Here is a 27,872-nt window from a genome sequence, read left to right as displayed (position 1 = left end):
TGTTGCCTGAACTCCTGGAGGTGCGATTTGTTAAGCTAGGGGGATGGGAAGAAGCAACTGGGTGGAGAGGTTTGAGTGTTCAGATTAGAACAGAGATTTGAAGGTGCAGCATGCAGTCCAGCGGGACCCCAGCATGGCAGAAAGGTCGGGTGGAATAGCGCTGTTGCACACCCAGGGGTCACCTCTGTGTCTTTCCCTCTGTCTTGAGGCAGGCTCCTGGAGGACCTAATTCCAAAACCCAAAACGGACTTCTGAGCCCTCCTCAAGAGGAGAAGCTCACCAACAGCCAGACGTCCCTGTGTGAGATCCTACAGGAAAAGGGAAAGTGGGCAGGTGTCAGCTTGGACCAGTCTGCTCTCCTTCCATTGAGGTTCAAGAATATCCGGGAGAAAACAGATGCCCACTTCGTTGATGTTATCAAAGAAGACAGGTAAGAGTGGAGCCATGGGCATTGAAGTAAAGTTTGCAGGTGGAAGCTGCTCCCCTTTTCTGAATTACCTCCAGTATTACTATATTATTCTGTTTTGAAGTAATTTGAAACTTGCAGAAATGTTGCATGAATAATACAAAGAATTCCCTTTATACCCTTTGCCCAATTTTCCAACTTTTAACATTTTACTATGCTTTCTTTAGCCTTCTCTCTCTCTCTCTCTCTCTCTCTCTCTCTCTCTCTCTCTCTCTCTCTCTCTTTCTCTCTGAAATTTATTTTTCATTTTTTTCTGAACCATTTGATAGTAAGTTGGATACATCACTCTTTTTATCCCTAATACTCTGTTTCCTAAAAACAAGGATGTTCTTTTATATAATCATAGTTATCGAATCAGGAAATTTAACATTGATGTGATACTTTATCTAATCTGTCCATATTCCAATTTTGTCACTTGGTCCAATATGTTCGTGATAGCACTGCCTTTCCCTCTGGTACAGGATCTAGTACAGCATCACAGGCTGTATGATGTAGTTGTCATGCCTCTTTAGTCTTTTTAAGTCTAAGACAGTTCTTCAGCCCTTCAGTGGCTTTCATGATGTCATTTTTGGAAAATGCAGGCCCAGTTCTTTTATAAAATATTCCTGAAGTTGGATTTCTGTGATGTTTCCTTGTGAATGCATTCAGGTTGGACAGGCACTGCAGAAGGGGTGTGTCCTTCTCAGGTATCATATCCAGAGGAACCAGGTGCCCATTTATCCTTCACCTGCTATAGTAATTTTGATCAACCAGGCAGGTGTGGCCAACTCCCCCAATCTATAGTTTTCTCCTTGTGACTAATAAGCAGTCTGTGGGAAGATGCTTTAAGATCATGTAAATATCCCATTCCTCATCAACCTTTCCACTGATGGCTTTTGCCTGAAACAGTCTTTACTCTGATGGTTCAGAATGGTGATTTTCCTACTCCAGCACTAACTGCACAGTTCACTTGGCACTCGGCATTCTAGTATAAAGAAAAGCCCTTCCCATTCATTCCCTTATCTACCCATCTATTATTCACCTGAGCTCATGGAGTCCTGTTTTACTTAATAGGTTATAGTCCATCGCTGCCCTGACTCTCATTTGATGCTCTAGTTTCCCTGAATCTAGCCGTTGGGAGCCCCCCTTCAGGCTGGCTGCTGCATCCTTTTGACATAGCTCCATCATTGGTTTTGAGCAATTTCTTACATTCTAAAACAACAGGATATTCCAGGCTCATTTCGTGTCTTCCCTCCCCCAGCTCAGGAGTCAGCCATTTCTTGAAAGAGCCCTCGCTCCTTTTTGTGAAGAATGGTATTTAAATGTTAGTTATTGATGTCTAATTTAATGTCATCATAGTCAAAGATATACTTTGTGTGATTTGAGTCCTTACATTTATTGAGACTTGTTTTATGACCTCACATGTGGTCTTTTTGGTGAACATACCATGTGCACTGGAAAAAAACATATTTAGCATTCGTAGGATGTTGTAGCGGGGAGGTCAACATTAGGGGATAGAATTTTCACTCTTCTGAGTCTGAGAGTGCAGTCAGGTATTGCACACTTAACAGAAAAGAAAAAAAGAGAGTCCACTGTGCTGCAAGGGAAGGAAGGAGCATATGTACAGCAAACCCTACTGTGCATCAAGCACATTCTAGGCACTTTACCCATTTCATCTGCTTTAATTCTAGTAGTTGTTGTATTAGGGAGAGAGACTGTACACCTCACGGCTATATTTTCCTCCTGAAACCAAGGTAACGTTCCCTTAAACTTATAGTCATTTTCTGCAGTAGAAAAAGGATATTACTATTTGCTAGCACTCTATAAAAGAATGAGTTGCATAAGACAGGTTTGATTTCTCTGCTATAAAGTCATTGAGCGTTATCATTGTTCGGGTTTCACACACAATCTGCATTTGGGACAATAGCACCTAAATGATACTAACTGTAAACACAGTTTTGTAATAACAACCTGTTAGCTTTGACAGTGGTGATTACTGTCAGAACTCTGACTGACAGGACAGCCGGCTCCGAATTATGTTTTCACTGGAAGCCTCCAAATCAACTTCAGTACTCTCAGCACAGGGATCTGCTGGTCCTTGAGAAGGACGGCTTCATAGAACAAAATAGCTGCCTTCTTCTCATTCTGGACAGCAGAAAGATGTTTTCCAAAGCAGGTTCTATTGATATGTGTTATAATTACGGTGAGTAGTCATTCTTTAGTGAAGGAAAAACATAAAATGTGGTTATGTTTGAAAACACTTTCCAGAGAGATGTTCTCAAAGGAGCAATCGAGCCATGTCTCTACCATAGTGACTTTTAGATACAGCTTGTTCGACGTGCTTATTAACGCATGGTGTTTCGGTAGCTAATAGGTGATCTTCTGATAAAATAAATATAATGATTGTGCTGCATGTTGATCGGTTGCATTTTTCGTCTCTTATAGCCTGATGAAAGATTATTTCTTTAAGCCACCCATTAATCAGTTCAGCTTGAACTTCCTGGATCGGGAACTCGAACAAGCCTACAGGACCAGCTATCAAGAAGAGGTGTGTGTTCCGTATAGTGTTACCAAAGAAATGTGTCATTTTTCACTGGATAGTTTACAATTAGCATTGTGCTTTGGCAGCCTTTGTTGTTTTCCTGAGTGACAGGAAAATGAAGACTCATATTAATTTCCCATAATAGTTAAGCCCTAACATTGCATACACAAGGGAGAAAACTCCAAATCTTTCTGTGCTCCTTTATCTAACAGCCCAGGCCTGTCATTTCCTGGCCCCTTTCGTCTGCAGCTGGAGCTCCCCTAGGGCCTCGTTCCATGCCTGCCCCTAGCACTCCGCACAGATCGAGGCCCAGAGCACGCTCCTGGATGAAGGCGTGAGCATCTCTTCCTGTCAGTTGACATACCCATGTTTTCATGTGCTGCTTCAGTCCTGCCTTTTATTTCCAGCGTAACCCAAGCTTTCACACATCCTGAACCTGGGACCCAGCCATTCAGTGGAAGCTTCCAGAACTTGTCTTTGGTGTGACTGCCTTTATAGAAGCAGATTCATTGACTTTGCTAGTCAATAACTCACCTTTCAGGCTCAGTATGTAATGCACCTGTGAGAAGTTACTGGTTTGTAATCAGTTGCTGTGTGACCTTGGACAAGTTGTTTTTGTTTTTTGTTTTATTTTGTTTTGTTTTTTAACTTTGTGCTTTAGTTTCCTCATTTTTAAGTGGAGTGGTATTAGGGAGCTGGCCCACCTAACGTACTCATCACCCTGTACCTGGTCAGGGTACGCAAGTGCTCAGGAAAGTGTAGGAAAAACATTCAGGTTTTTCCACCTAAATCATACTCTGCGGCCATCTGTCGTGTTCCTCCACCTTCCCTCCCACCCCAAACAGGTTATGAAGAATTCTCCCGTGAAGACTTTTGCCAGCGCCACCTTCAGCTCCCTCCTGGATGTGTTTCTGTCGACAACAGTGTTTCTGATTCTCTCCATCACCTGCTTCCTGAAGTACGGGTCCGCCACCACACCTCCCCCGCCCGCCGCACTGGCTGTCTTCAGCGCAGCCCTGCTGCTGGAGGTGCTGTCCTTGGTGGTCTCTGTCAGGTAAAGCCTCCCCTGCAGGGTGGCTCTCAGCTTTTAGCCTTTAGCTCCCTCTGCTGGCTCAACAGTTTATGACTGACCAGCAGTCCGAAGGAAGCCAGCTGTCTCTGGGAGCTCGTTTCAGGGGGCAAGTCCTCTTTCCTTCCCTCCCCCAGCCCTGCTTCCCCGACCCTGGCCCTCGGTTCCTCCCTCGCAGACCCTGACCCTCGGCATAGGCGGGCATCGTCTTTACCAGAGGTCAGTGTCCTCTGCAGCCCGCATGCCACCAGCTAGTCCCTGCATATCCCAAGTCAGAGACTTAAAAAGAAAAAGTGGGAAGGCAGAGAATAAGAAAGGGAAGAGAAAAAAAGAAAAGAAGTATTTAGGGTGCAAATGATAGGGGACTGCCAGCAGAGCAGCAGGTACCTCTCCCAGATGTAAGAGCAAAACTATAAAACCCTTAGGAGAAATCATAGACATGAGTCTTTGTGAGCTTGGATCAAACAATGGTTTCTTAGATGTGACACAAAAAGCACAAGCAACCAGAGAAAAAATAGATAAGTTGGTTGAACTTATGTAGAAATTCACAACTTTTAAGTTCAAAGAATACCATGATCACGAAAGTAAAAGAGAGCCTGCAGAGTGGGAGAGAATATTTGCACATCATATTTATGTCCAGGGTCTAATTTCTAGAATGTAAACTCAATAGTAAAAAGATCACCCATTTAAAAATCAACAGAGGGTCTGAATAGACAGCAGTGGCCCCTCAGGACCCACCTTGCCTGATATTGGGGTTCAGTCCAGCACCGAGGAAACTCACAGCTGCTCTGCACATTTCTGGCCAGGTGTGAATGCACAGGGCCCTCCATTCACACGCATGCAGACCACCCTGTGCCATCTGCCTCCTGGACACCATGATACTGATCCTTGTGCCTCAGCCACCTCCTCTGTCCAGCCCTGTCCCTCCCAACAGGGCAGCCTTTTGGCCTAGCAGGGTCCCACTAGTAATTGCTTCCAGAAGCTGGGGGTAAAGCAGAAACAGGGAGAAGGGGCCCTGACCTTGAGTTTCTGCTCCTCTTCCCCAACATCCCAGACAGGGAACAGCAGTTTCAGGTCTAGCCCTGAGACTGTATGCCTGCCCCGCTCCCTTCTACGCTCAACACCCCCCACACCCCACACCACCAGCTCTTTGTGGAGGGCTGTCTCCCTGCTGCCAGAGGCCACACCCTGATCACCCTTCCCTGGTTGAGGTAACTCTGAGGTGCATACTTGCTGTCTCCCCCGAATTCCCCTCCAGCTGGGGGGAGCTGCGTTGCCCACAGCAAGTGACTCTTCCATAACACAGCCCTACCTACGGGCCTGCCCCCTCGGTGTCCCGGCTCTGCACCCCTCACCTAGCTGCCTGGGATCCACTCCCAAAGCAGCTCTGTTTCTGGGGCACCAAAACCAAGGCATTTTCAGGCTCCTCTTTCCTTTTTAAATTTAGTTTTATTGTGATATAACTCACATATAATAAGTTCACTCGTTTAAGTGTACAATTCAATGACTTTTAGTAAACTTAGAGTTGTGCAAACATCACCATGTAATTTTAGGACATTTCTATCATCCCAGAGAAAACACAGTATCCGTTTGCAGTTAGGCCTCTCCCCTTCTCTCCCTGCCCCAGCCCCAGGTTTCTGTCTAGCTCAGGGCCTACTGCTAGATAAGGCTCTTGATCTCTCTAAGGCTAGCATTGTCTCCATACATTTTTTTAAAAAAAAACTTTTATACCACTGTTCTCTGTTCCTTCAGACCTAATTCTGCAGTGTCTGTGCTAACCCAGGTTTAAAGACTGTAGATGCCAGGCCTGGCTGTGCCCGCATGTTGGGGTGCTGGGCCAGGTGAATGGGGTGGCCACTGTGCTCCTGAATGACCTCTGGTGCGACTTTAAAAGTTCACTTTACCCAGGATCGGCAAAGCCTGGGAAAGATCAGGACCCCAAGGGAGTTTTTATATTTAGGATCCCAGACCAACAAGAACCTACATGTAGGCCAGTTCTGCAGCTGCTTCCATGGCCAGCCCTGAGGTTGGCACCTCATCTTCAGGCTGCCCACATCTGGGCTTGGGCCCTTGTCCCTCCACTCCAGCTGTTTGCACTGTGCCCTAGGCAGGAATGAGAACAGGGTCTCATCGTTGGAACTTTGCAGTCCTGGGGACCCACGTGGAGGGCCTCTCAGTCCTGCCTCCTCCTGGCTGGGGCTCAGCTCCCTTTGTCTCCTTGTAGGGCTTATGCATACTGCCTTTGAGCATATTTGTGGTTGTTCTTGGAAATAGTCCAAGGATTCTATTATTCTTTAAGTACCAGGAGGCCAGAAACATTAGGTACCTAAAAGGGTCAGATGGACCTGGCTCCATGTGGGAGATGGCCAAGATCGGGGTTTCCTTGTGGAGGCCAGAGCAGTCGCGCACCGGGTGTCCAGGCCTGAAGGCACGGGTGCCTGTGTGTGTGACAGAGGCACTGACAGAACTTCGTGTCCTTGAAGCTCAGCAGCGGCTCCTGGCCCCTCCAGTGGGCCTAGCTGCCTTCTACCCTCCTCTGGGACTGACTTCAGAGAGGAACTGTGTGTGTAGGTCTCCCTCCTAAAAGAGAGCCCTGCTGCCCTGTCCCCCATCTCCCAGGAGGTTCAGGCCCCTCCTGACCCTGGGGTCCCTCGCTTAGCCAAGGCCACTCTTTCTCCAGGCCCACAGTTCTCAGCCCCACACGCTCAGCTCCCTTCTTGGTGAAAGATATTTGATGATGTCCACGTCACTATCCTGAAATATAGCCCACCTATACACACAGCTTCAAAGAGAATCAGTGAAATGCTGTCACTCCAGTATGAAGGAGAAACAACAAGAAAGCCACATAAAATAAAATACCTAGTACTTCATCTCAAATATGCCAGGGCACTGTCAGCTGTCTACCCTCATGCGCATAATCTGCAAATGTGACAGTTCCAAACGTGGACCATCAGAGGTGTGCAGGTTTGGTGGCACAAGCACCATGGGCTGAGTTGCAGCCTGTGACATGATTCCTGAAATGCTGAATGACTCTTGGTGACATCCCAGACAAAACAAAGGGTAATCTTGCTTGTTTTACACAGTAGTTTATTCCTGGAAAAGTGTATGTCAATACCATGTAGAAACCACTTCCTGCTTTTAAATGAAATGCAACTAGCCTCTAGGCCGAGGTCATTATCAGCAGGTGTTTCTCCTCAATGCATGTCCAGGGGACATGTGACAGTCATGTGGGGTGCAGGGCAGGGTGCCTTCCATCCCTGGCTTTTGCTCACTAGATGCCAGTTGCACCTTTCCAATCACTTTGGCAACCAAAAAGGCCCCACAAAATTCCAGAATGTCCACTTGAGACCTCCTGCCCCAGAAGCAGACGACAACAAGGTGGCCACCTTTCACGAGGCCTGTTACCTACATCCCTAGTTCTTACCTGTTCGGTTAGACCAGGGGTCGGTAAACTGCGGCTGGCAAGCCGCATGTGGCTGTTTGGGTACGTACATGTGGCTCTGAAGTAAAATTGAAAATGAAAATAAAACCATCATAGTTTCTTTTATAAAATTTTTAAAGAATATTATTCACATAATGGTGATTATGTAAAAATATATTTGTGGCTCTCGAATAATTTTTAATTTTTTTTTTTTTTAGCTGAGCCATCCTGCCACCTGTTGGCAGCTCAGCGGCAGCTCAGCTCGGGCCGGGACTCAAACCGCTGTTGCTCAGAGCTCAAACTCTTGAGCGAGCTCTTATTTTTAAATTGTTTTGAGGGACAGGATTGGCTCTTCCATCTCAAAAGTTTGCCCACCCCTGGGTTAGACCCATAGAGGCTTATGCTTGACTTTTTACAAACACATCGTATCAGAATGCAGCAAGTGACCTTACGGTATGATGAGCTGAGCGAGTCCAGTGTCCTTGCCATTTACCAAAAGCGAGGGGTGTGGGAGCTCTGCCTGCTGTTCACGCCAGTGGCAGTAGCATGGGCGAGAGTGGGGCATGGTGCTGGCTGTTGGTCCTCTGCCCCCATCTTCTCTGGCACGCTGACCTACCCACAGGCACCTCATTTCTCCTTTTCCCCTCCCTGTCACAGGATGGTGTTTTTCCTGGAGGACGTGATGACTTGTACCAAGCACCTGCTGGAATGGATCGCCGGCTGGCTCCCACGCCACTTCATCGGGGCCATCCTGGTGTCACTCCCTGCTCTCGCAGTCTATTCACATATCACCTCGGAGTTTGAGACAAACATACATGTAAGTAAAGGCTTGACGATTTTACTTTTGTGCTCTCTGGACTCTCTCATCACTTAAAAAAAAAAAAAAGCCTGATGACTTAGAACACTCACTTAATATAGGCCCTGAAGGAGGTGCAACCAACCTCTTTGTCATTCCTATGAGCTTGTCTTTTTAAAAGTCTTGCCTGGGACAGAGGAGCAGGTAAGGAGGTCAGCATGTGGCCTGCCCAGATGTCTGAGCCTGACCTTGCCACACTCATGAATGCTGATTAGATGCTGCCCTGCCTCGGGGAGAGTTCCCAGTGGACACGTGTCCTGTCCAGCCTTTCCTGGTGTCCACCAAGGTCCAAGTCAGTTATTTTCTTAGATGTCTTACAGCCTAAAGAAACGTGAGGGATACAGGATAAAGTGCTGGCCTGCAGGTCGGGCACAGGTAACTGGCTTGCACCTGAGTCTGCTGCTGGTGATCAGGGAAGGAGCTTCTGAGTTGAACTCAAGAGTAAATTAATGCAGTGTAGAAGATTATATTTTGGGTAAAAATGACTGTAACATGAACCACCGGGGCAGGCATTTGATGCTTTAACACCAAGTTTCATTTCTGCTGACGCACAGCAGGTGCCTGAAGGAAAGGCTTTTTGAAGGTAACTGGTTACACAGTGGCAGCTCTCAAACAGGGCAGCTTACCTTCTCTTTCCTCCAAGTCGTGATTTCCACACATCTGGAGAATTTTAGTGCCCGCGTGAACTTGTACTCTGAAGCTCTGGGTAATTAGCTTAATAATTCATTATCTGTCCTTGAAACTGCTGGACATTTTTAAAAATATTTTTATATTAAATGGAAACACAGATAAGTGAGCAAATCATTTGGTCTCACAGTGCTCGGGTGGCGGGTGGCGAGTGGGCTCACCAGCCGAGGAGTGGGTGGTCCTAACTGAGTGCCTGCCCCTCATTGCAGTTCACGGTGTTCACGGGCTCGGCCATTCTGATCGCCGTCGTGCACTACTGTAATTTCTGCCAGCTCAGCTCCTGGATGCGGTCCTCCTTAGCCACTGTCGTCGGGGCCATGCCCCTGTTTCTGCTTTACATCTCCCTGTGCCCCGACAGGTACGTAGGCCCCTGCGGTCCCAGGCTGGCACCCTCGACTGCAGGGCTACCTTTCCCAACATCGCTTATGTCTCCCTCGCTGAATTTTCACATGAGCACTAACAGCCTCTGCTCTAGCAGATATTCACTGTCACGGTGTGAGAGAGCTTTCAACACACATAATATTACCAACGTAATGCCCAATGAGTAGTATGAAAAGAAAGAAAACGATAGTAATTTCAATAACATAACATACATTTGCATATAGACACTCTTGGGTGACTACCCCCAGGGGACATAATACAGTTACTTATACTAAAGACGTTTGTATTTAGGAATATAGGACCAGAAGCAGTTCATGCAAGATGATCAAGAAAATGAAGGAGTGGAGGTGTAGGTGGACACAGAAGCAAAACGAGGAAGCGGGTTCCAACCTTATCTGAAGTGGGGCTGATGTACAAAAACAGATTGGAGTTTGCTGAAGTGGAGGAAATGAAGAGGTGTGATGGCCTTGCAAGTAACCTGGGCGTTACTTAAAAATATTGTGTGAAATCAGTCCCCACGTTATGACATGAAACTTTAGAGTAATGATGAGTCACTGGAAATACATCTCTTATCTTGAAATGCCATTGGGAAAAGGAGTAGGAGCCGTGTGGGAGACCCCTGGGGACAGGACCAGTTCTTATGCTGCGCACAAACTTCTAAATATTGGACTTTTTGTGAAACTGCTTATAAAAACGTTTTACTATTACCACGTACTGAAGGACCACTTATTTATAATTACAGTGGGTTTAGGCTAGCAGGATATTCAGAGTTACGTGGGACATTTATTCAGTGTGCTTTGCTGGACAGCTAACATCCTGGCTCCCCAGATTCTTATGACAACCAGAAACAACCCCAGTGTTTCCAAAATGCCCCTCAGGAATGGTATTACTGTTGCTGAGAACCATTGCTTTAGCAAATTCAAAAATAGGAAATGATCCGATTTGTCATGGTATCACTGAAGTCATCATATTATGTATCTTTGGGTATGACCAAAGCAGTATTCGGTAATGGACAGAGTAAGTATCCTTCCTCAATTTACTTAATAAAATAGTAACGACATGAAAGATATTCAAGTTCTCTGCAAATTAAGATCAAAAGGGGAATATAAAGTAGAACTATCATTCAGTATTTGAAAGGAAACTTTAATGAGTAATTAAATTGCTTTACGCAAAACAAAGCCTACTTTTTCCTTTCTGAAGATGCGGCCATCTGGAATTATGGTCATTATAAAGCTTTTTCCCAAGAGCCTGAAATTCAGCAATCTGCCTTTTAACCTTTTAGATCTATCACAGATAACTTCATCAGCCATTCGCAGTGTCATTCAGTCACTGGCATGGGCTTTTCCATTTGGGATTAGAGAGCCATTGTAATGAGGGACCTCCTTATCACCTCTTAGTCCAGAATTCAAATAGTTGAGTTAGGGCTGGCAGTTGAATCCCCTCTTAACCCAGTACTTCTCCATACACACAAGATCCTTTGAGCCCTTTGAGCCCATCGTCACTGCTAACTCAGCCCCTTTAAAGGGGTGGGGACTCTTTGAGAACTGTGGCAAGCTCGGGGTGGGGACGACGACATAGAGATGTGGATTATAGTGATGTCTCAATCGTGTCTGGACAGGGTGACAGGAGGACATGCAGTCTTATAATTTGTGTCTTGTGTACCTCTTGCTTTTCTTTCCTTTTCTGTAAAGTCACTTAACACCTCTTGTGATCATAAAAGCCACTCTGAGCCCTCACCCAGCCTTTGTTGTACGGGAGAACTGCTCACAGATGCTGTGCCACATCCCCTTTCACAATGAGCACGGCTGCTGGATGTAGACGACTAAAAAGGGTCTGGGCCCAAGGCTCCCTGGGTGGGGAAGTTCGAGTTGATTGCAGGACTGGGTGGGTTCTGGGTGTAACACGACCCCAAAAGAAGCTGCTAAGAATGTGGAGAGGATAAGGGCTGCGGGCATGTGTGTGGAGGGTACCTTCCCTAATACCAAGAGAGAGCTCTTAAGTTGTGTGTGGTTTCGATGCCATAAAATTGGATTGTGTTGGCCTTGAGCACCACCAGTAGCAAAGTCTGGCTTTACCTGTAAGATCTAATCTGCCAATGCCTCTAGTAGTTCCTTTCAAAATGAACCCTTTGTCAGGAGACATTGCTGTTTGAACATGACTGAAGTTTCTATTCTGTAGGATACCATGGATAAGTCCTAATAGTAAAATGAATGCCTTAGAGAATTTCCCTGTTCGATTGTGCTCTTTGGCATTGTATCTACTTCCTATAGCTGATGTGAAAGCTTTTTAGCTACATCATTGTTCTTACCTTCTGTTATTCTTAATCAACACACGGTATCAAAGTATAATAAAAATTAACTATCCTTAACTGTCTAACTGGAGCTCCACATAAAAAAAGAAAAATCATTTATTTAAATTCTCCTCAGATTGCTTTATATAATGCATTCTTTGCTTTTCATAATATTTTTCTGCATTTTAATTTCAGTGCCATAGTAATGTCACACCTTGGTGCAGTACAGAATTTCAGGTAAGCTTTTAACATTGTGCCCATATCTGAATAAATGAGAGTAACTACATTATTACTGCTTTTCCTAAGCTTCCTAAAAACAGTTGTATCTTGAATAAAAAGAACAATATATACATTTTGAAAAGAGTAAGTGGAAAATATCTACTTGTTAAAATATCAGATCATAGTTATAATATCTTATTGGGAAAATGAAATGATTGTTAAGACATATATTAGATTTGGCTTAATTTTATATAAGCTTTTAGCATGTTTCAAAGGAAATCTCACCAAAGAAAAGTACTTATTTTATTCCCTAAAATATTTGGAAATAACTGACTAGAAGTTTGAAATAATAAAGGTTAGACCTTGCTTTATTATAAACACCAGACTAAATTTTAAATAAGTCAAATAGTCAAAAATAAAAATTAAATTATATAAAACTATATAAAAATCTGGAGAAAGTAAAAGTTTTCAAGCCTCTAAGACAGAGATAACTTTCTAATCTTACAAATAATAATAGAACTACACACACACACACACACACACACACACACACACACAAATAAAATTTATAGAGTGATTGGTGGAGAGAACAAAGCAGACAGAAAAATAATTGTGGGACTGTTGTTTAAAAAAAGCTAATTAAGACCTGCATAAAGGACAAAATAAAACAAAAGATTCACAAGAGGAAATGGAGATAGTAGATAAAGATGTTACTACTGAAGTCATTGCACATGAAAATAACTACAAAATTCCTTTTGGTCTCTTAAATTGGATCTTCAAAAAGTTACAATGGGAATACCCAGGGGACAGTGTGGCACATTCATAAATTGCTAGTGGTATTTGATTTTGTTGAGCTACCAGGCACTCACAAAATATAAGTTTATTTAATCCTTACAATAACCTGACGCATCAGGTAACATCGTCCCCATTCTCCAGAGTGGAAGCTGAAGCTCAGAGAAGTTAAGGAACCTGCCTGTGGTCCCAGGCAGTGTTAACCCTTGGTCCCTGTCACTACCAGACCATGCTCTTTCTGCCTGCTCATTACTCCTTAGAATGGTACAATTGTTTTGGAGAGTAATTTGACAATCTATAAAAATTTTCATAGCCTTGAAGCTAATAATTCTATTTTTGCTTACCTGCTGAGGAGTTAATTCAGCATATGGTAAAGGCTTCATGCACCAAGATATCGATCACAATGATTGATAATATTGAAAATTCATCAGCATCTTCAGTTTCCAGTAAAAAAGAAATCAGTTATGATACATGTACTCAAATATTAGAACTGTTAAAATGCAGGCATTATGGGAAACACTTCTGGTTTTCATTTTCATTGTGAAATTGCACATGCTCAGTAGCTACAGGTAGGTAATTCATTATATATGAAAAAATGTAAGATGTGATAGTTAAGATTTAGGAATGAGTGATAAATGATGATATTTTTCTGCTTCTGCAATTAAAAAATTAAATATCTGTGGACATTTAGACATTGAAAGGAGAATTAAAGTGACCATGGAACAAAGGCAGATTGCAAATATGTTTCTACGTATGATTACAACTATAGCATTTAAAAGCGAAGCAGCTTTTTAAACTTTTTATTGATATATAGCATATGCAAATAAGAGTACCCAGATCATAAGAATACAGTTCAATAAATTCTCACAAGTGATCACACCCATTTAACTACCACTCAGACCAAGAAAAAGAACATTACCAGGACCCCAAAAGACCCCCTTGTGCCCCTCCTGGTGACCCCCCACACCCACATCCTAGGCATAGATTTTAATTGGCACTTAAATACACCCAAATGTTAACAAATCCTGTGTTTAGCTGGTTAGGACCACGAGTGTTCTTTGTTTTCTATTTTTCTCTATGTTTTATTAATCCTTGTTCATGGTAATGAATTGTACTGTATTTTACGCTAATTTTCACTTATGATTTGATGTCCAACTATGAAGTCATAGATTTACTCTTGCATTTATTTATATAAAATCCTCCTTTTGGAACTGTCCTTTGCTGTTTGAATTTAGGAATGGGGCCATCACCTTTGTTCCTTCTGTAGTAGAATAAGAAATGCGGGTTATAGATCGGAAGTAATTCTCCCACCTGCGTGTTACACATCTCTTCTGTTGCAAGGCAGCTGGTGGGTACTAACTGTAAATCTGTGTATTAGGACTTGTCCCTCTAAGCAAAGATAAAAGCAAACAGTGCAGTCTCTTCCCCTTTCCCTCTCATACCGGCCCGCTTTTTGCTGCTCCCCTCCTCCTCCTAGAGCGGACTGGCCTGTGCCCGTCTCCAGAGTTGGGCCACACTGCTGGCTTTGGCCACAGCACAGCAAGAAAAGCGACAAGAGCAGTAGAGCAGCTGAGGAAATGCAGACACATGACCCATTTTTTGACTAGGGGTTGACAATGCCTAGTCGTGCTGTTAAGAGAACTTGAAGGCTTGGTGACATCTGCCCATAAAGAGGGCTGTTCCTCAGTGTCACCACTTCGAAGAAATAGAAAGAAAGGTCTTAGCCCAATGAGATGGGCTCACACACACACAGAAGGCTTATTTTCTCCCGTTCCAGATTCTCTCCCTACTCTAAAGCCAGCAGGCTGGAGGGGCCAGACATAAATCTATTGTAGACATCTAAAATAAATAGTTATTTTGTTTAGTACTTGAGATTCATAATATGTACTGCCATTTGTTTAAGTGACAGTTGGTAAAATAAATAAGTGAAGTGTGGTGTGTCTTGCCATAGAGGCCTTTTTGGATTCCTGGTTCACAGGCATTGAGTCATGGAACCTGTCTCAGGGATCCCCAAAACTCACCCAGATCCAATAATTTGCTAGGACAACTCAGGACTAGCACGTAGTCGTACTCATGGCTGTGGTTTATTACAGTGAAAGGACACAAAGCAAAATCAGAGAGAAAAGGCACATGAGACAGAGTCCAGAGGACACCAGGCGCCAGCTTTGAAGAGCCCTCTCCCAGTGGAGTCGTACAGGACATGCTTAATTCTTCCCGCAATGAGCTGTGACAGTGCGTGTGAAATGTCCCCCAGGGAAGCCCTTTAGAGACTCAGCCCAGGGTTTTTCTTGGACGCTGGTCACATAGGCACCCTCTTTCTAGCATGTACCAAAAGTGCAGGTTCAGAAGGCAGGGCGGTACTCAGCATAAACTGTGTTGTTTGTGCAGACAGCCTAGGCCTAGAGAGCCCCTCCCCAAGGAGTGGTGGGCACCCCCTCCACACATCCAAGTCGTCTGACGCCAGCCTGGGGCACCCTTGCGGGCAGGTCTTTCTACAGATGACAGCTACAGGCCTGCTACGTTCATTCCTTTCTGCACAGAGCCTTCGACCAGTAGGGACTCAGCAATACCCCAGCCCGTCTTCAGTTTACACGTGAGGAAACTGAGATCTGGAAAGAGGACTTGACTTGCCCAAGGTCTTAGGACTCTGCAGTGGTCCAGCCAGGACAGAGCCCAGAGCCCAGGTGTCATCACTCCAAGGCCAGGGCTTTTGTGACTGCTTCATAGAGGGTCAAGTTCATTATTTTTTAATATCCTTAAGCTACAGGAAACAGTGAAATTCATTAAACACTTTGATTAAAAAACTCAGCTTTCGGTGCCATGGAGCTATCTAAACTGAGGACCTATCCGTTTTATATATAATTATATTTATATGGTGACCCAGCTCATTGTTATATAAAACCTAGTAGCCCATTCTGCGTCCTTTAGAAATACATCAGGGTACAAAACTTAGATGAACAGAAGAATCACAGTGTTGTGAACAAATAGAAGAAAGACTAGAAGGAACTTCGGCAAACGTTAACAGCGGTTGCCTCTGGATGGTAGGACAACAGATTAATTTTTTTTTCCTTTCTACTTTTTTCTTTAAATTTTTTATGATGAGTATGTAATATTTTTAAATGAAAAAAAATTATATTTAAAAAATAAACTTTAGAGAACGGTGTGCTCCTTGGGCTCTCCAGTCCTTCAGCCACAGCTGTTGCCCCTCAGCGCTGTGGAACCAGAGAACAGCCCCTGAAAGCACACTTGGCTAGGGAATAGAAATGAGTTCAGCCCTTAGAAGGGCAATTTGGAAATTTCTAGTGGAATTGCAAATGTGCAGTATTTTAAATGACTCAGCAATTCCACTTCCAGAAGTGTATCCCACAGACAGACTCATTCCCATGCCCGATGACTCTGCGCAGGACTGTCACTGCAACATTGTTCCCAGCAGTGAACGGACACAGCCTGAGGCCACAGGAGGGAGTCTGTTTGTTACTGTACATCTGTGTATTAGAATAATGCACAAATGTCAAGAAAATGGCAATGTTGGTTACCTTGGAGGAAAGACACCAAGTTTCCATTGTTTATACTGGTTGAGATTCTTACAATGTGTTACTCTTAAAAGTACACATTTTATATTCTTTTTAAAAATGTTAAAATTGCCTTAAATGACTTTGACAAAACAGAACTAACCCAGAGTGGGGGGGATGCTATTTTGCCAAATTTTTATACAGGTAGAAAGTAGAGAACTTAGAAAAATTGTTTGTAAAATTACATGTCTTTTAAAACTAAAGTTGGATTAGGAATCTAGAAAGTGAGTATACTAGATAGAGACTGTTAAGTTTCTTGGGTATGATAATAGTGTGGTTATGTACGGAGGAGATGGCCTTATTTGTAGGAGATATGTACTGAAATATTCAGGGTCGAAGTGTCATGATGTCTGCAGCTTACTTTCAGGATGCTCAGCAAAAATGTGTGCACACGTTTTGTGCATGCCCGGATGATGAGTGTGTGTGTGCATGCGTGTGTGCACTGACAGAGAAAAAAAGCAAATGTTAGCAATGTTGAATCTAGGAGAAGGATGTATGAATGTTTTGCTACAGTTTCTTAACTTTCCATGGGTTTGAGTTTTTTCAAAAGAAAAAGTTGGGGGAAAAAATATTTTTTTGTTTAAACCAAGAAGCTAGACTTCTGAAAAATAAAGCAATTACAAAGCACTTATTAAAGAAATCAGTTACAGAAGTTAGTCTTTATCTCTCCACATCTTTAACCAGCCAACTAAACAGAAACAGGTTGCTTTGCAGCTGCAGGTTTTTGAAGGTTTGAGTTTAACAAAACTTTGTGCAAGATGCCGGTTAGCTGGGTAGTTTCAGAACCTGGAAGTAGGAGAGTAACGTTTTCTTTAAGAGATGCATTTAAGAAGGTACATCCTTTCTCTTCTCTTTCCTCTTCAGTTCCGAGAGGTATCTGTGCAATAGTTCATTGCTGCATGACAGCAGGAAGCCAGCCAGCCTGATTGGCCAGGAGGTGATTCTCGTCTTCTTCCTCCTGCTTTTGTTGGTCTGGTTCCTGAATCGAGAGTTCGAAGTCAGCTACCGCCTTCACTACCATGGGGACGTGGAGGCAGACCTTCACCGTACCAAGATCCAGAGTATGAGGGACCAAGCCGACTGGCTGCTGAGGAACATCATCCCCTACCATGTGGCCGAGCAGCTGAAGGTTTCCCAGACCTACTCCAAGAACCATGACAGCGGGGGTGTCATCTTCGCCAGCATTGTCAACTTCAGCGAGTTCTACGAGGAGAACTACGAGGGAGGCAAGGAGTGCTACCGGGTCCTCAACGAGCTGATCGGGGACTTTGACGAACTCCTGAGCAAGCCAGACTACAGCAGCATTGAGAAGATCAAGACCATTGGGGCCACGTACATGGCCGCGTCGGGTCTGAACGCCACCCAGTGCCAAGACGGCAGCCACCCGCAGGAGCACTTGCAGATCCTGTTCGAGTTTGCCAAGGAGATGATGCGTGTAGTGGACGACTTCAACAACAACATGCTGTGGTTCAACTTCAAGCTCAGAGTCGGCTTCAACCACGGGCCCCTGACGGCAGGGGTCATTGGCACGACCAAGCTGCTGTATGACATCTGGGGGGACACCGTCAACATCGCCAGCAGGATGGACACCACAGGGGTGGAGTGTCGTATCCAGGTGAGTGAAGAGAGCTACCGCGTCCTCAGCAAGATGGGCTACGACTTCGACTACAGGGGCACGGTGAACGTCAAGGGCAAAGGTCAGATGAAGACCTACCTTTACCCGAAGTGCACGGACAATGGGGTCGTGCCACAGCACCAGCTGTCCATCTCCCCAGACATCCGTGTCCAGGTGGATGGCAGCATTGGACGGTCTCCCACGGACGAGATTGCCAACCTGGTGCCTTCTGTACAGAACTCAGACAAGACATCTCTGGGTTCTGAGAACAACACACAGGCCAAGGACACTCACGTATCTTCAAAGAGACTCTGGAAAGAGCCTGTCAAAGCCGAAGAAAGGTGTCGATTTGGCAAAGCCATAGAGAAAAGCGACTGTGAAGAAATGGGGATGGAAGAAGCCAATGAACTCACCAAGCTCAATGTCTCAAAGAGTGTGTGACGCAGTGCGCAAATGCTGCCCACGGTGCTCTGTTCGTCAAAACACAATAATATTTGTATTTGGCTGTTATGCGTTCCAGGCACCACAGTTTCCATCCCTGGATGTGGTGTCATGTGGTCATTGCAGCCCTAACTTCTGTGTGGATCACAGTTATTCAGGGTTCATTTTCACCCATTGCTTTCCTTTTTCTCCCCCTGGAACCCTCTCCCCTTGGTGTAACCGTTTAGCAGCGTGGAGAACAAGTGCCTTCAGGGGCTGGCCATGGCTTCGGAGTCTAGGGACAGGGGCCGCAGGTGGAGATCCTGGCACTGGGTGTTGTTGGACTTTGAAAACAAAAACTGTGGTTAAGATATCATTTTTATTGCTTTCTCTCACAGGACACTTTTTCTTTTTTGCTAATACAACATTTTTGAGGTTTGTTTTTTTCTGTATACATAGTAGAGTTTTCCAGTGACCTGACCTTTTTATGTAAACACATACACGCACACACACTTGCATTTATGAATCTGAGATCAAGTGCCAGTAACTCCCTGAGAGAGGATGTCAAGGGGGGACATGGGCTGAGAATAGCAGTCAGCCAGGACGGCCCGGTGCCCCTCCCCCCCAATCCTTCCAGAGCATCCGGGCCCTCGTTGGCTGTGGGTGCCCAGCTCCCCACACCTCCACACGCAGGCCAGGATTCCAAATGCTAACTAACCAGTAACAAAGCTTGTGAACCCAGGCCTCAGGTATTTAAAAGCTGTTTTCAGTCTGCCCCTGTGCCAAGGGGTCTTCCAGCTGGGAGCGAAGGGGTTTGGCTTTGAGTCTGACTCATCTGAGAGGGAAATGAAAATAAACGTCTAAGGGTTGCATTTATTTATTTATTTATTAATCAGGAAACGTGTGTTTCAGGAAGGGGGTGGGGGGTGCCGGGTCATCCTGGCGAAGGGAAATAGGCTCCCGGGGGCAGCAGAGGGCACACAGCAGAGGATGGGAACATGTCTGTTAGTGTTTTAGCCACTTTGGGTCCCCTCTTCAACAAGGGGACCAGGCAGGACCCCAGCGGACACAGTGCTCTGAGTCAGAGAAACCCTCTGCCACCATTTTTAAATCGAATGCCGCTATTTCTGCCCTGCGTGCCGCTGCAGGAATCGGATCAGAACCCTGCTTGGTGTGAACTAGGAGGTCTGGGGAGAGCACAAGGGTGGGAAGCAGTGCCGGCGCTGTCTTGGCCTTCACACATTCAAGAAGTTTCTCCATCCTTCCCATTCTTGGCCTGCGCAGGGCCTATTTGTGACAGGATTTGACCCGGTGAGCGAATGGCAGCCCTCTTTAAATGGTGTTCTTGCACTGTACGTTAGGATAGAACTGTCTGGATGCAAATAAGGTGTTGAACCAGGGGCAGTATAGAAAACCTAGGAAACTCACTTCTGTGCCCTTTGTTGCCAATCCTGCTTATAATTACGATTTGCCACGTGGAGTTTGAAGTTTATGTAGAACTGAACTCAGGCTAGAGTTTCCCTGCCATAGTCACAGTTTTTTTTTAAGGTGATGCTGACATACAGCTCATGGGATAATTTGAGGACTAGCTCTTTCTCTGTTTAAGGTCTTCACCGATGTGCCCTATGCATTTTTGTTTTTCACTGATAAATCTGCATGTAACTCACATCTGTGTTAAGTCCCGTTATCACTCCTCCTCCCCAAGTATGTACAGAATCTGCCATTTCCAGCATCATGAAATATTGATTCTGATCAGCCATCTCTCCTGGGGACATGCATGGGATGACCACCTTGCTGTGCAGCTGTAGCCAGGATCTCAACACCCTGGGGAATTGAGAGCATTCTCAGTAACTAAGATATTCCTTCAGGTTTTACTGTCACTTTGTTGTTCTTCCAATGTCGGAGAAAGGATGGTTGTGACAATACCTCTTGCTTCTAAAGAATGTATTCTTAGAAAATACTGCAGAATTTTTATTTTTTCTTGAAAACACTACCTGATGCTCTCCTTGTCCATAGGGATTGTGGGCGCGTTCCGGGTTTCTTCCATCAGTATTAAGGTGTGTGTTGGAGTGCAGCCCTGTGTCTTTGCCTTCTCGCTCCAGGCCCTGTAGCTTTGGTGGCACCTAAGGGGCTGGGCAGTTGCCCATGAGTTACCGGCGTCTCTGCTGTTTCATTCAAAACGTGCTCAACAAAGTTCATCTCTGCACACACTTCCTTCCTACCAAACTCTTTTTTGTCCTGCCTCTCCTACAAAGGTGTTTATGATTTCTGACCCTGGGAACCTGAGAAGCTGCAAACCACAGGGAGAGAATCGTGCCATCCGATGGTCTGGTTCAGCATTGTGCAATGGGCGGCTCACCCAGAGTTTAAAATTGTCTTTAAAAAAACGCCCTGAACCTTCCTAAGTAACCAGCTCAGATGTGCTCTCTGGTCCTTCCCTGTTCCCTGCTCTGAAGTATACCTCAACACGGAACCACAGAATCTCTGCAATGGAAATGCAGTGTGTCTCACCCTGTTGGCATTGAACAGATAGTTGCGGAGGACGGACGGGTTTCTAAGCAGCGGGTTCAAGCGCTACCGACATGACGGATGCATTCTTCAGAGTGGCAATACCTCTTCTGAACTTAGGGCAGGAAGCAATACTTCAGAATTGAATGTGTGTAAATAGTTGCTTTGAGTTGCAATTGCTATTTTCTTGGCCCCGGGTCAGATCAAATTATATATATGTATTATAAACAAGCACATAATTTTATCCAATGCAAACAAATATAGAGCATCAGTTATGAAACCCTTAAGTAGCTTGAAGAGTCGCACAGATTATGCAACACCTGCACACGACTCCGTTAACACTGACTTCACTTGTGGAGACGACACCTGCACATTTGCACATGACATTGAGAGCCAAAGGGCCTCGTGCTTCCCGTTCCGTGGGCTGTAATAATTTGTAGTTTCCAAAGATCTGTCTTGGTTTGCATTTTTAGAATTTTAAGGTAAGCATTTTTTTGGTTGGTTGTTTCGGAAAATCACATCATGCCTAGAAATCTGAAATTAGCAAAAACCAACTGTTTGCATTTTCCGTCTTTCCTTTGCTCTACTATTTTTAAATTGTTAATTCTAATAATTTCAAAATGCATCCACTGAAGAAATGGACATTAAAATATTCTGAAATCTAAATATTTGATGCCTGGTATTTCCTCTTTGAAAAGACCAGTACCACTTCAGAGATTGGGGCATCCCGCATTTCCTGCAATTCGTGGCTGAAATAGGAAGATTGGCTTTTCTTTTGCGTCATGACTTTGAAAACAAGGCAACTAAAAACAAGAACCAAAACCCCATTCGTGTATGTGTTTTGGTCGGGGTTTTATGAACATATCTGCTACAGTTAACTTTGGAGTAGAAGTATTTATGTTTACATGGAACTTAAAAAAAATAAAAAGCAGGTTGCAGGACTAGTTTTGCTTACGTCAACATCCTTGTTTTATTAGGCCTTCTAAGTAGTTTTTCCTGCAATATCTTAAGAGAGGAATTGACTAAGAAAATGAATTCAATTTCCTGGAAAGATGTGCCATGTAGCTTCTCCCTTGCAGAGTTCCTGGGAATGCCCGTATCACAGGGAAGTCACAAAGCCATTTCAGAATCTGTTTGAAGTCACAGAGCCTCTCTTCCCAGAAACATCATGCCATTTATACATACCCTAGGTTTTCACAACACCTCCAACTTTGGAGCCAAACTGGATCTTCTGGTGTTTAGAGCCTTTTCCCGAAAGGATTTTTCCTGATGGGTCCAGTATTTATGAGCAATCAACACAGAGGTCCTCTTGTAGAATCAGTAAAGGGAGATGGAGGTGTGCACCCGCCCATCCTTGCTCCTCAGCTCACAGGGATCGAGCTTGTAGGTGATTCTCTGCTAGGACCTGATGCCAGTGAGGACACTGTACCTTGAGGAGGGCATTCTTTCCTCCCCAGACTGTGCCACAGGCATCCCTAGGAACCTTTCCAAGAGGTTAGAGAATGGCAGTCTTTGCTGCATGGAAGGTCTTATGAGAACATGGGTCTCTTGACTAGAAAGGGCACCCAGGAACTTAGAGCATTTCTCAAACAGTCCTGAAAGGCCGCCTCTAATTTTCACAACAAGCCTCAGAACTTAACTGTTTTTGGTTTCTCTTTTGTCTGAAATCTCTTTCACACGTGGTTGCTTTGTTCTGCTGTGGGAATCTATCATTGTGGCTACCTGGAATAGATCCCAAGTTCCAGGAAAAGGAAGCGAACTGGGAAAAGAGATAAGTGACAGGAAGTGATTAAGAAAAAGTACACACTTGCACACCATATACGTGTAAGTTTAAAATCTCCCGAGTGTCTATTTTTATATGGTTCCTTTGTAAAAATTGTGGTTTTTTTTAATAACATGACTCCAGAGAGTTGTTACTATGTATTAGAGTAATTTAAGCTTGGGGAATTCTCATATTCCTGCTGGGCCTGAAAGTCGGAAGGAGAAGTGAATTAAGCAATGATGTGTTGAGCAATATTAGTGCTTCCTGATACCTGTCATCAACAGCAGCAATTCTGAACCTTTTTCTGGCTCACAAAGCCTTTGATAGTTTGATGAAAGCTGTGGCTCCTTTCTCCACGAAAAAAAAAAAATGCACATGAAAATAAACCCTCTTAATGTTGCACACAATTGCAGGAGTTCCTGGATCCAAATAAAATACCCATGATCTGCAATAACTAGACAAACGGTGATTTTTAGTTGTAACTATCTGCAGATCCAGTTTCCAAGCATTTCTGGGCTCTCCATTGGGAACTTGATTAAACATGTTAATGTTGCTTATTTATACTTTTCCAATCAAAATTATATTTTAGAGTTTTATGTCTGAGTTACCTAAATATATTTGAAGAGTCATTCAAAGAGCTTTTCAATATATAAAGTTAGTCAAACTCTTCCCAACAGATAAGTAACAGCCAGTATTTACTGAGTACTTACTGTGCCAAATAATGCCAAAGCTCCCTTTTTTGAGATTGTTAAATTCACTATGAAACTTGAGAATATTTAAGGAACAGCTGTGATTAGAAGCTGCTTTTAATGATGACTTTACTGTTGTGAATTCCACCAGTAAACTAAAGGGAAGTTCAAGATACTTCAGGTTACATAGTGACATCCCTCTCCTCACTGACGTTTTAAAACACTGGCTCGTTGGTGTCTTCAGTAACCCATTAGAGATTATTTTCATGTTTATGATCTTATGGATTGTTGAGTCTCTCAGAGCAACAGATGAGAAATGTTCGGAGAAAAACAACTACAGCAATATGTTGGACCCTGAACTAGAGAGGTGCCACTCCACGTGCTATTCATAAGATAGACATTTTATTTTTAAAACAATCCTCTCCTGACGGTGATTGGGGGTTCTAGCACGAGTGTCTCAGAGCAGAACAAGGCAGTGGCTTGGACTGATTTGGCTGGTGGGCGCCTTTCTGGAATAACACCACCCAGTAAAGTACGTCCCTTCTCTCGGAGAGAAGCATGGTGGTTGGAAGTCTCCTGATCCCATCTCCACCCTGTGCCTGCCGTGAGGTAAGACAGCCAGGCTTCCAGCAGCCTTTTGATAGAGTTACTCTTTTTTCCATCTTTCTCTGACCTTGATCTTCTGAGCAAACAAAAAGTCTTGCCCTCTAGGTTAGGGTGAGGAATGGTGTCAGAAAAGAGGAATTGTTTGAACTTGTCCATGTGATTCTGGGGGAAAAGCAGAATGGGAAAGGAGAGTGATGTTGACGTCCATGCTCTGCTTGGATTCCCTTGGGCATGGGTAGACAGACATCCTTGTGCTCAAGTCAAACCTTAGCGGCTCACCATGCCTGCCTTCTTAGGACAGCCATCTCCCTTTCTCTCCAGCTTCCCAACCTCTGTGGTCTTTAGAACTGGCCTCTGGGAATTTTTCAACCGAGGACCCGCCCTCCCCAGTTCTGTCTCTGTGTGTCATGGGCGGCCATTCTTCTCCAAGGACACATGTGCCCTCACCCCCATGCCACCATCATCTGTGACCTCCCAAGTAGGTTTCAGTGCCATGCCACGCTCATTCCCTAACTTCAGGAATATAGATAAAACTATGGCAACTTCATTAGTTGACTCTATTAATTTAAGGAAAGTAACTTTTTAGCCACTAAATTCAGTTCTCACATATGCAAATATGCCTCTACATGTAAAGTAGTTTCCCATTATATGACACGTTTCTTCCAAGGAACTCTAAAACACCTGGAACCCCATCTGTCCTCATGATGCCTCATCAAAGTAGCTAGGCAGAGGTATTTTTTCTGTTCTACAGATTTGAAAAGTCAGGTTCAGAGCCACTGAGTGGCTTGCCCAGGTTCAGCCCGTTGTCTAGGACTTCCAACTACACAGCCAGAAAACAGCATGCTGCAAATCCAAACCATCTAACTTCTTGGCCTCCCCATTCTTTTGCCAGGAAAGAACAAAGAATCCAGGTGGTGAAGTGGGACATTGTGCATTTAAAATGGTGAGAGTAGACAATAGTGAGCAAGTGACCAACAAGGTAAACTGCACCTTCCTCTCTCTCCTTCTCCCCTTCTTTTTGTAACACTGGCTATTTGAATTATGGGTTTGGATATTTAAGTTATTATCTATTGTGTGCTTAACATGGAGACATTTTAACATTCAAGTGTTCATATGGACTTGTGTCCACATGCTAACAAAGACCATCAGGGAAGATAGGCAAAGTTTGCAACACGTTGGTTGGTGCCTTCAGAAAGATCAGTGTAAAACACAGATTATGTTGGTGTTCTATAGTACTTGCCAATTTAACAGAAGTAGATCATGTACCTTTAACACAAAATCGTGGTTTTTTGTATTGATTATACAATAAAATTTTTTATTCTGTATAATGTTAGGTATTTTTTAAACCACCCTTATCATCTATCTGTACATCTCCAGCATTTCAGGAAAATATTAGAGGGAAAGAAAAAAACAATATTACTTGGCCATTTAATTTGAAATAAATATCATAGAATAGAATTTGCAAGTTGCACACCATTTGGGGAATATTGGGTAAAAAGTGTTGACTATTTACAGAGGACTGAGGAAGCCCAGAGTCTACTTTTTAGAAGCAAGTTTTGTAATGTGGTGTGTTGGTGGAACTTTTCTTTAGTAATTTTGGTTTGCCAGAATGATATCTCTTTTTTCTCAAGAATATAGATTTCTGATGATCACAGATATATTTAGAATGTTCATTTAGCACAGAAGAATATGTGTGAATACTGTCCTTAGTCTCCTATTTATAGTAATTGCATGACAAGTTGTACTTCTCAAAAATTTCACTCAAAGACTTCCATAGACTTCTCAAGAGCCCTAATCTACCATGATACAGGAAGAACGCTCAGATTTGTTGGTATGTTTTTTAACATGGAAGAATGTCATTTATATAAACTTTCAGGAAATTAATTCAATAAAGCCTAAGAAGATAAAGTAAAATTATTTGGAAAAAAAAAGATTTGAAGCAGTTATCCAGATAATCTAGGATAAAAGCATCATTTTTTTCTAAAGTATTTCAAATAGGACAAAATGTATCGAATGAATTTATTTGTGAATCATATGGATAGTGATCCAAATTCTTCAATTCACTTTTCTTAAATCGTCAATACAGTGGGCTGCTTCAATCCTTTTAACATCTAATTTCCAAATTTCTTCACCTCCTTCAACTATTTGTTTTGTTGGCAGAATCGCAGTAGGCTCAGACCTGCGTGCTTTGAGAGAAAACCTAGCATGTGCTAGTGAATTAGCCATTCGATGGTTACCAGAACTCCAAGAGTTTTCCTGTGTTCCCGACCGGTGGCTTTTGTCACCACCGTGCAAGCACAAGCCTTTGTGCGTCCGTGCCCATAGCAACAGCCCTGTGGATGACTTGGAGCAGGAGCTCTGCCAGTGCCCGTGCGAGCATCCAGTGTGCCCTGAGACCATATGGCAGCGAGGAGGAGACTGGCTCTCCCTTTCTCCAGTTCCTCTGAGCCCCAACACAGCACCAACTGTCCTGCTGTCTCTCTGGCTTCTTGGTGAACTCTGGGGACCTCATGTTCTGCTTGTAACACTTTTCCTAGTCCACACCTCGTGCACTGGCCCAGCTTGAGAAGCTCCAAGCCCGTTGCCATAAACTGCCACCAGGTCCTGGGCAAGCCTGTGGCACCCACCACCCTTGTAGAATATTGTCTACAAGCCCTTTCCGGTTTCAGACACCAAAAGCTGCCAGAGTGGCAAACTGGATGTACTGGGCTTGATCTGGGCTTAGAAGGAGGATCTTCGTCCCTCTGCTCCTGGGCCCCGCAGCAGTGAGCCAGACTCTCAGGCCAGCATGGAACCCATAAAGACCCCAGCCAATTCCAACAATGGTCCTGAGGGCCCCAAAGCTGCCCCTGGACTTGGGCAGGAACAGAGCACAGGACCAGCTGGGAATGTCAAATAAGTGCAGTTCACCAACATTCAGTGACATAATGCAGCTCGGCTCAGCTCCCAGTCAGCCCTTAGCCATCTCTGCGCCCCTCAAGTGCCACAGCTGCAGGCCCGCCATAAGCCATCAGACGGGGTGTGCCAGCAGGGCTTCCGGCTGCACCCTCTTCATGCTACAGCATTAAACCGAAGCACCAGTAACAACACAGAGATGAGCACCAAGTGAAAAACCCAAAGCCTTAACATCCTCTTGGAAATCCTGTGTCAATTGCATGATTTGTAACAGACAGCATTCCAGGATTTAACCATCCCTGAGATGATCCAATTACGAAAATCAACCTCCACTGTCTCAGTCCATGCAGTTCTCCTCATACCAAAACCGATTCTGTGAGACCCGCGAGCGGGGGTGTAACATGACCCAGTCACATCGCCCCCTCCAGCTTTCTCCTGACAGATGGCCAGAGCATGTTTTTGTTGTTGATGGTGGTATATCACTGTGAAGGGATAACGTGGTTTGTTCAAGCAGACTTTTGACTTGTGAGTGATTATATGTTCTATCCTAAAACTGACCTTCTGTCACACAAGCTGACTGAGGCTTCCTACGCATGGGCACTGCACCCTGCTTATCATGAAATACAGAAAGACATCACAGAAGAGTATAATCTTTCCATTCCAAAGCATGGATAATTTTCTTTTTTAATCATCGTATTTTGTAGAAAGTGCTTGTGGTTCTTTTTTTCCTCCCCTCCAACCTTTTTCTCATTTACACTTAACCATCTTCTCTTTTCCAGAAGATAAAAGCACTGCTGAGAGAGGAACTCAGAGTTTCCTTTCAGTTAAATAAGGGAAGGAGCCTAATTGTAAATAAAAAAAATAAGAAACTGCTTATGCTCTGTCAACCAAAACCAGGAAGAATTATATCTGTGAACTATTAAGCTATTTCTGTATATAGATAAAAGCACATTATCTTTCATTCATTGCTATGGACCTTGTAATCTATTGTATATTAAAATGTTTTACTGTATCAGAGAAAACTTCACACTCTTGATTGAGAAACGCTGGGAAAATAATTCAAAATACAGTATAATTAACTCAAATGTTGTTGCTTATTTATT

At 44.0% G+C, this 27,872-nt stretch overlaps 1 protein-coding gene across 5 annotated transcripts in view; it reads left to right on the top strand.

Annotated features, from left to right (window-relative positions):
- ADCY9 (adenylate cyclase 9) overlaps window positions 1-27,854 on the top strand; it is a 136,928-nt gene extending 109,074 nt beyond the window's left edge. For 3 of the 5 annotated variants that reach the window (XM_019660327.1, XM_019660326.1, XM_019660329.1), the window contains exons 5-11: window positions 213-430; window positions 2,891-2,993; window positions 3,833-4,041; window positions 8,135-8,294; window positions 9,230-9,378; window positions 11,887-11,928; window positions 17,139-27,854. In XM_019660327.1, coding sequence (XP_019515872.1) covers window positions 213-430; window positions 2,891-2,993; window positions 3,833-4,041; window positions 8,135-8,294; window positions 9,230-9,378; window positions 11,887-11,928; window positions 17,139-18,330 — 2,073 coding nt within the window. In that variant the 3' untranslated portion in view covers window positions 18,331-27,854. The remainder of the gene's footprint in view (window positions 1-212; window positions 431-2,890; window positions 2,994-3,832; window positions 4,042-8,134; window positions 8,295-9,229; window positions 9,379-11,886; window positions 11,929-17,138) is intronic. The other 2 variants (XR_002126000.1, XR_002125999.1) reach the window with 2 other exon arrangements.
- Window positions 27,855-27,872: the final 18 nt, after the last annotated feature.

This window comes from Hipposideros armiger, unplaced genomic scaffold (assembly GCF_001890085.2).
Source record: "Hipposideros armiger isolate ML-2016 unplaced genomic scaffold, ASM189008v1 scaffold_315, whole genome shotgun sequence".
NCBI classification, from domain to species: domain Eukaryota; kingdom Metazoa; phylum Chordata; class Mammalia; order Chiroptera; family Hipposideridae; genus Hipposideros; species Hipposideros armiger.
This window is presented reverse-complemented; position numbering and strand designations above follow the sequence as displayed.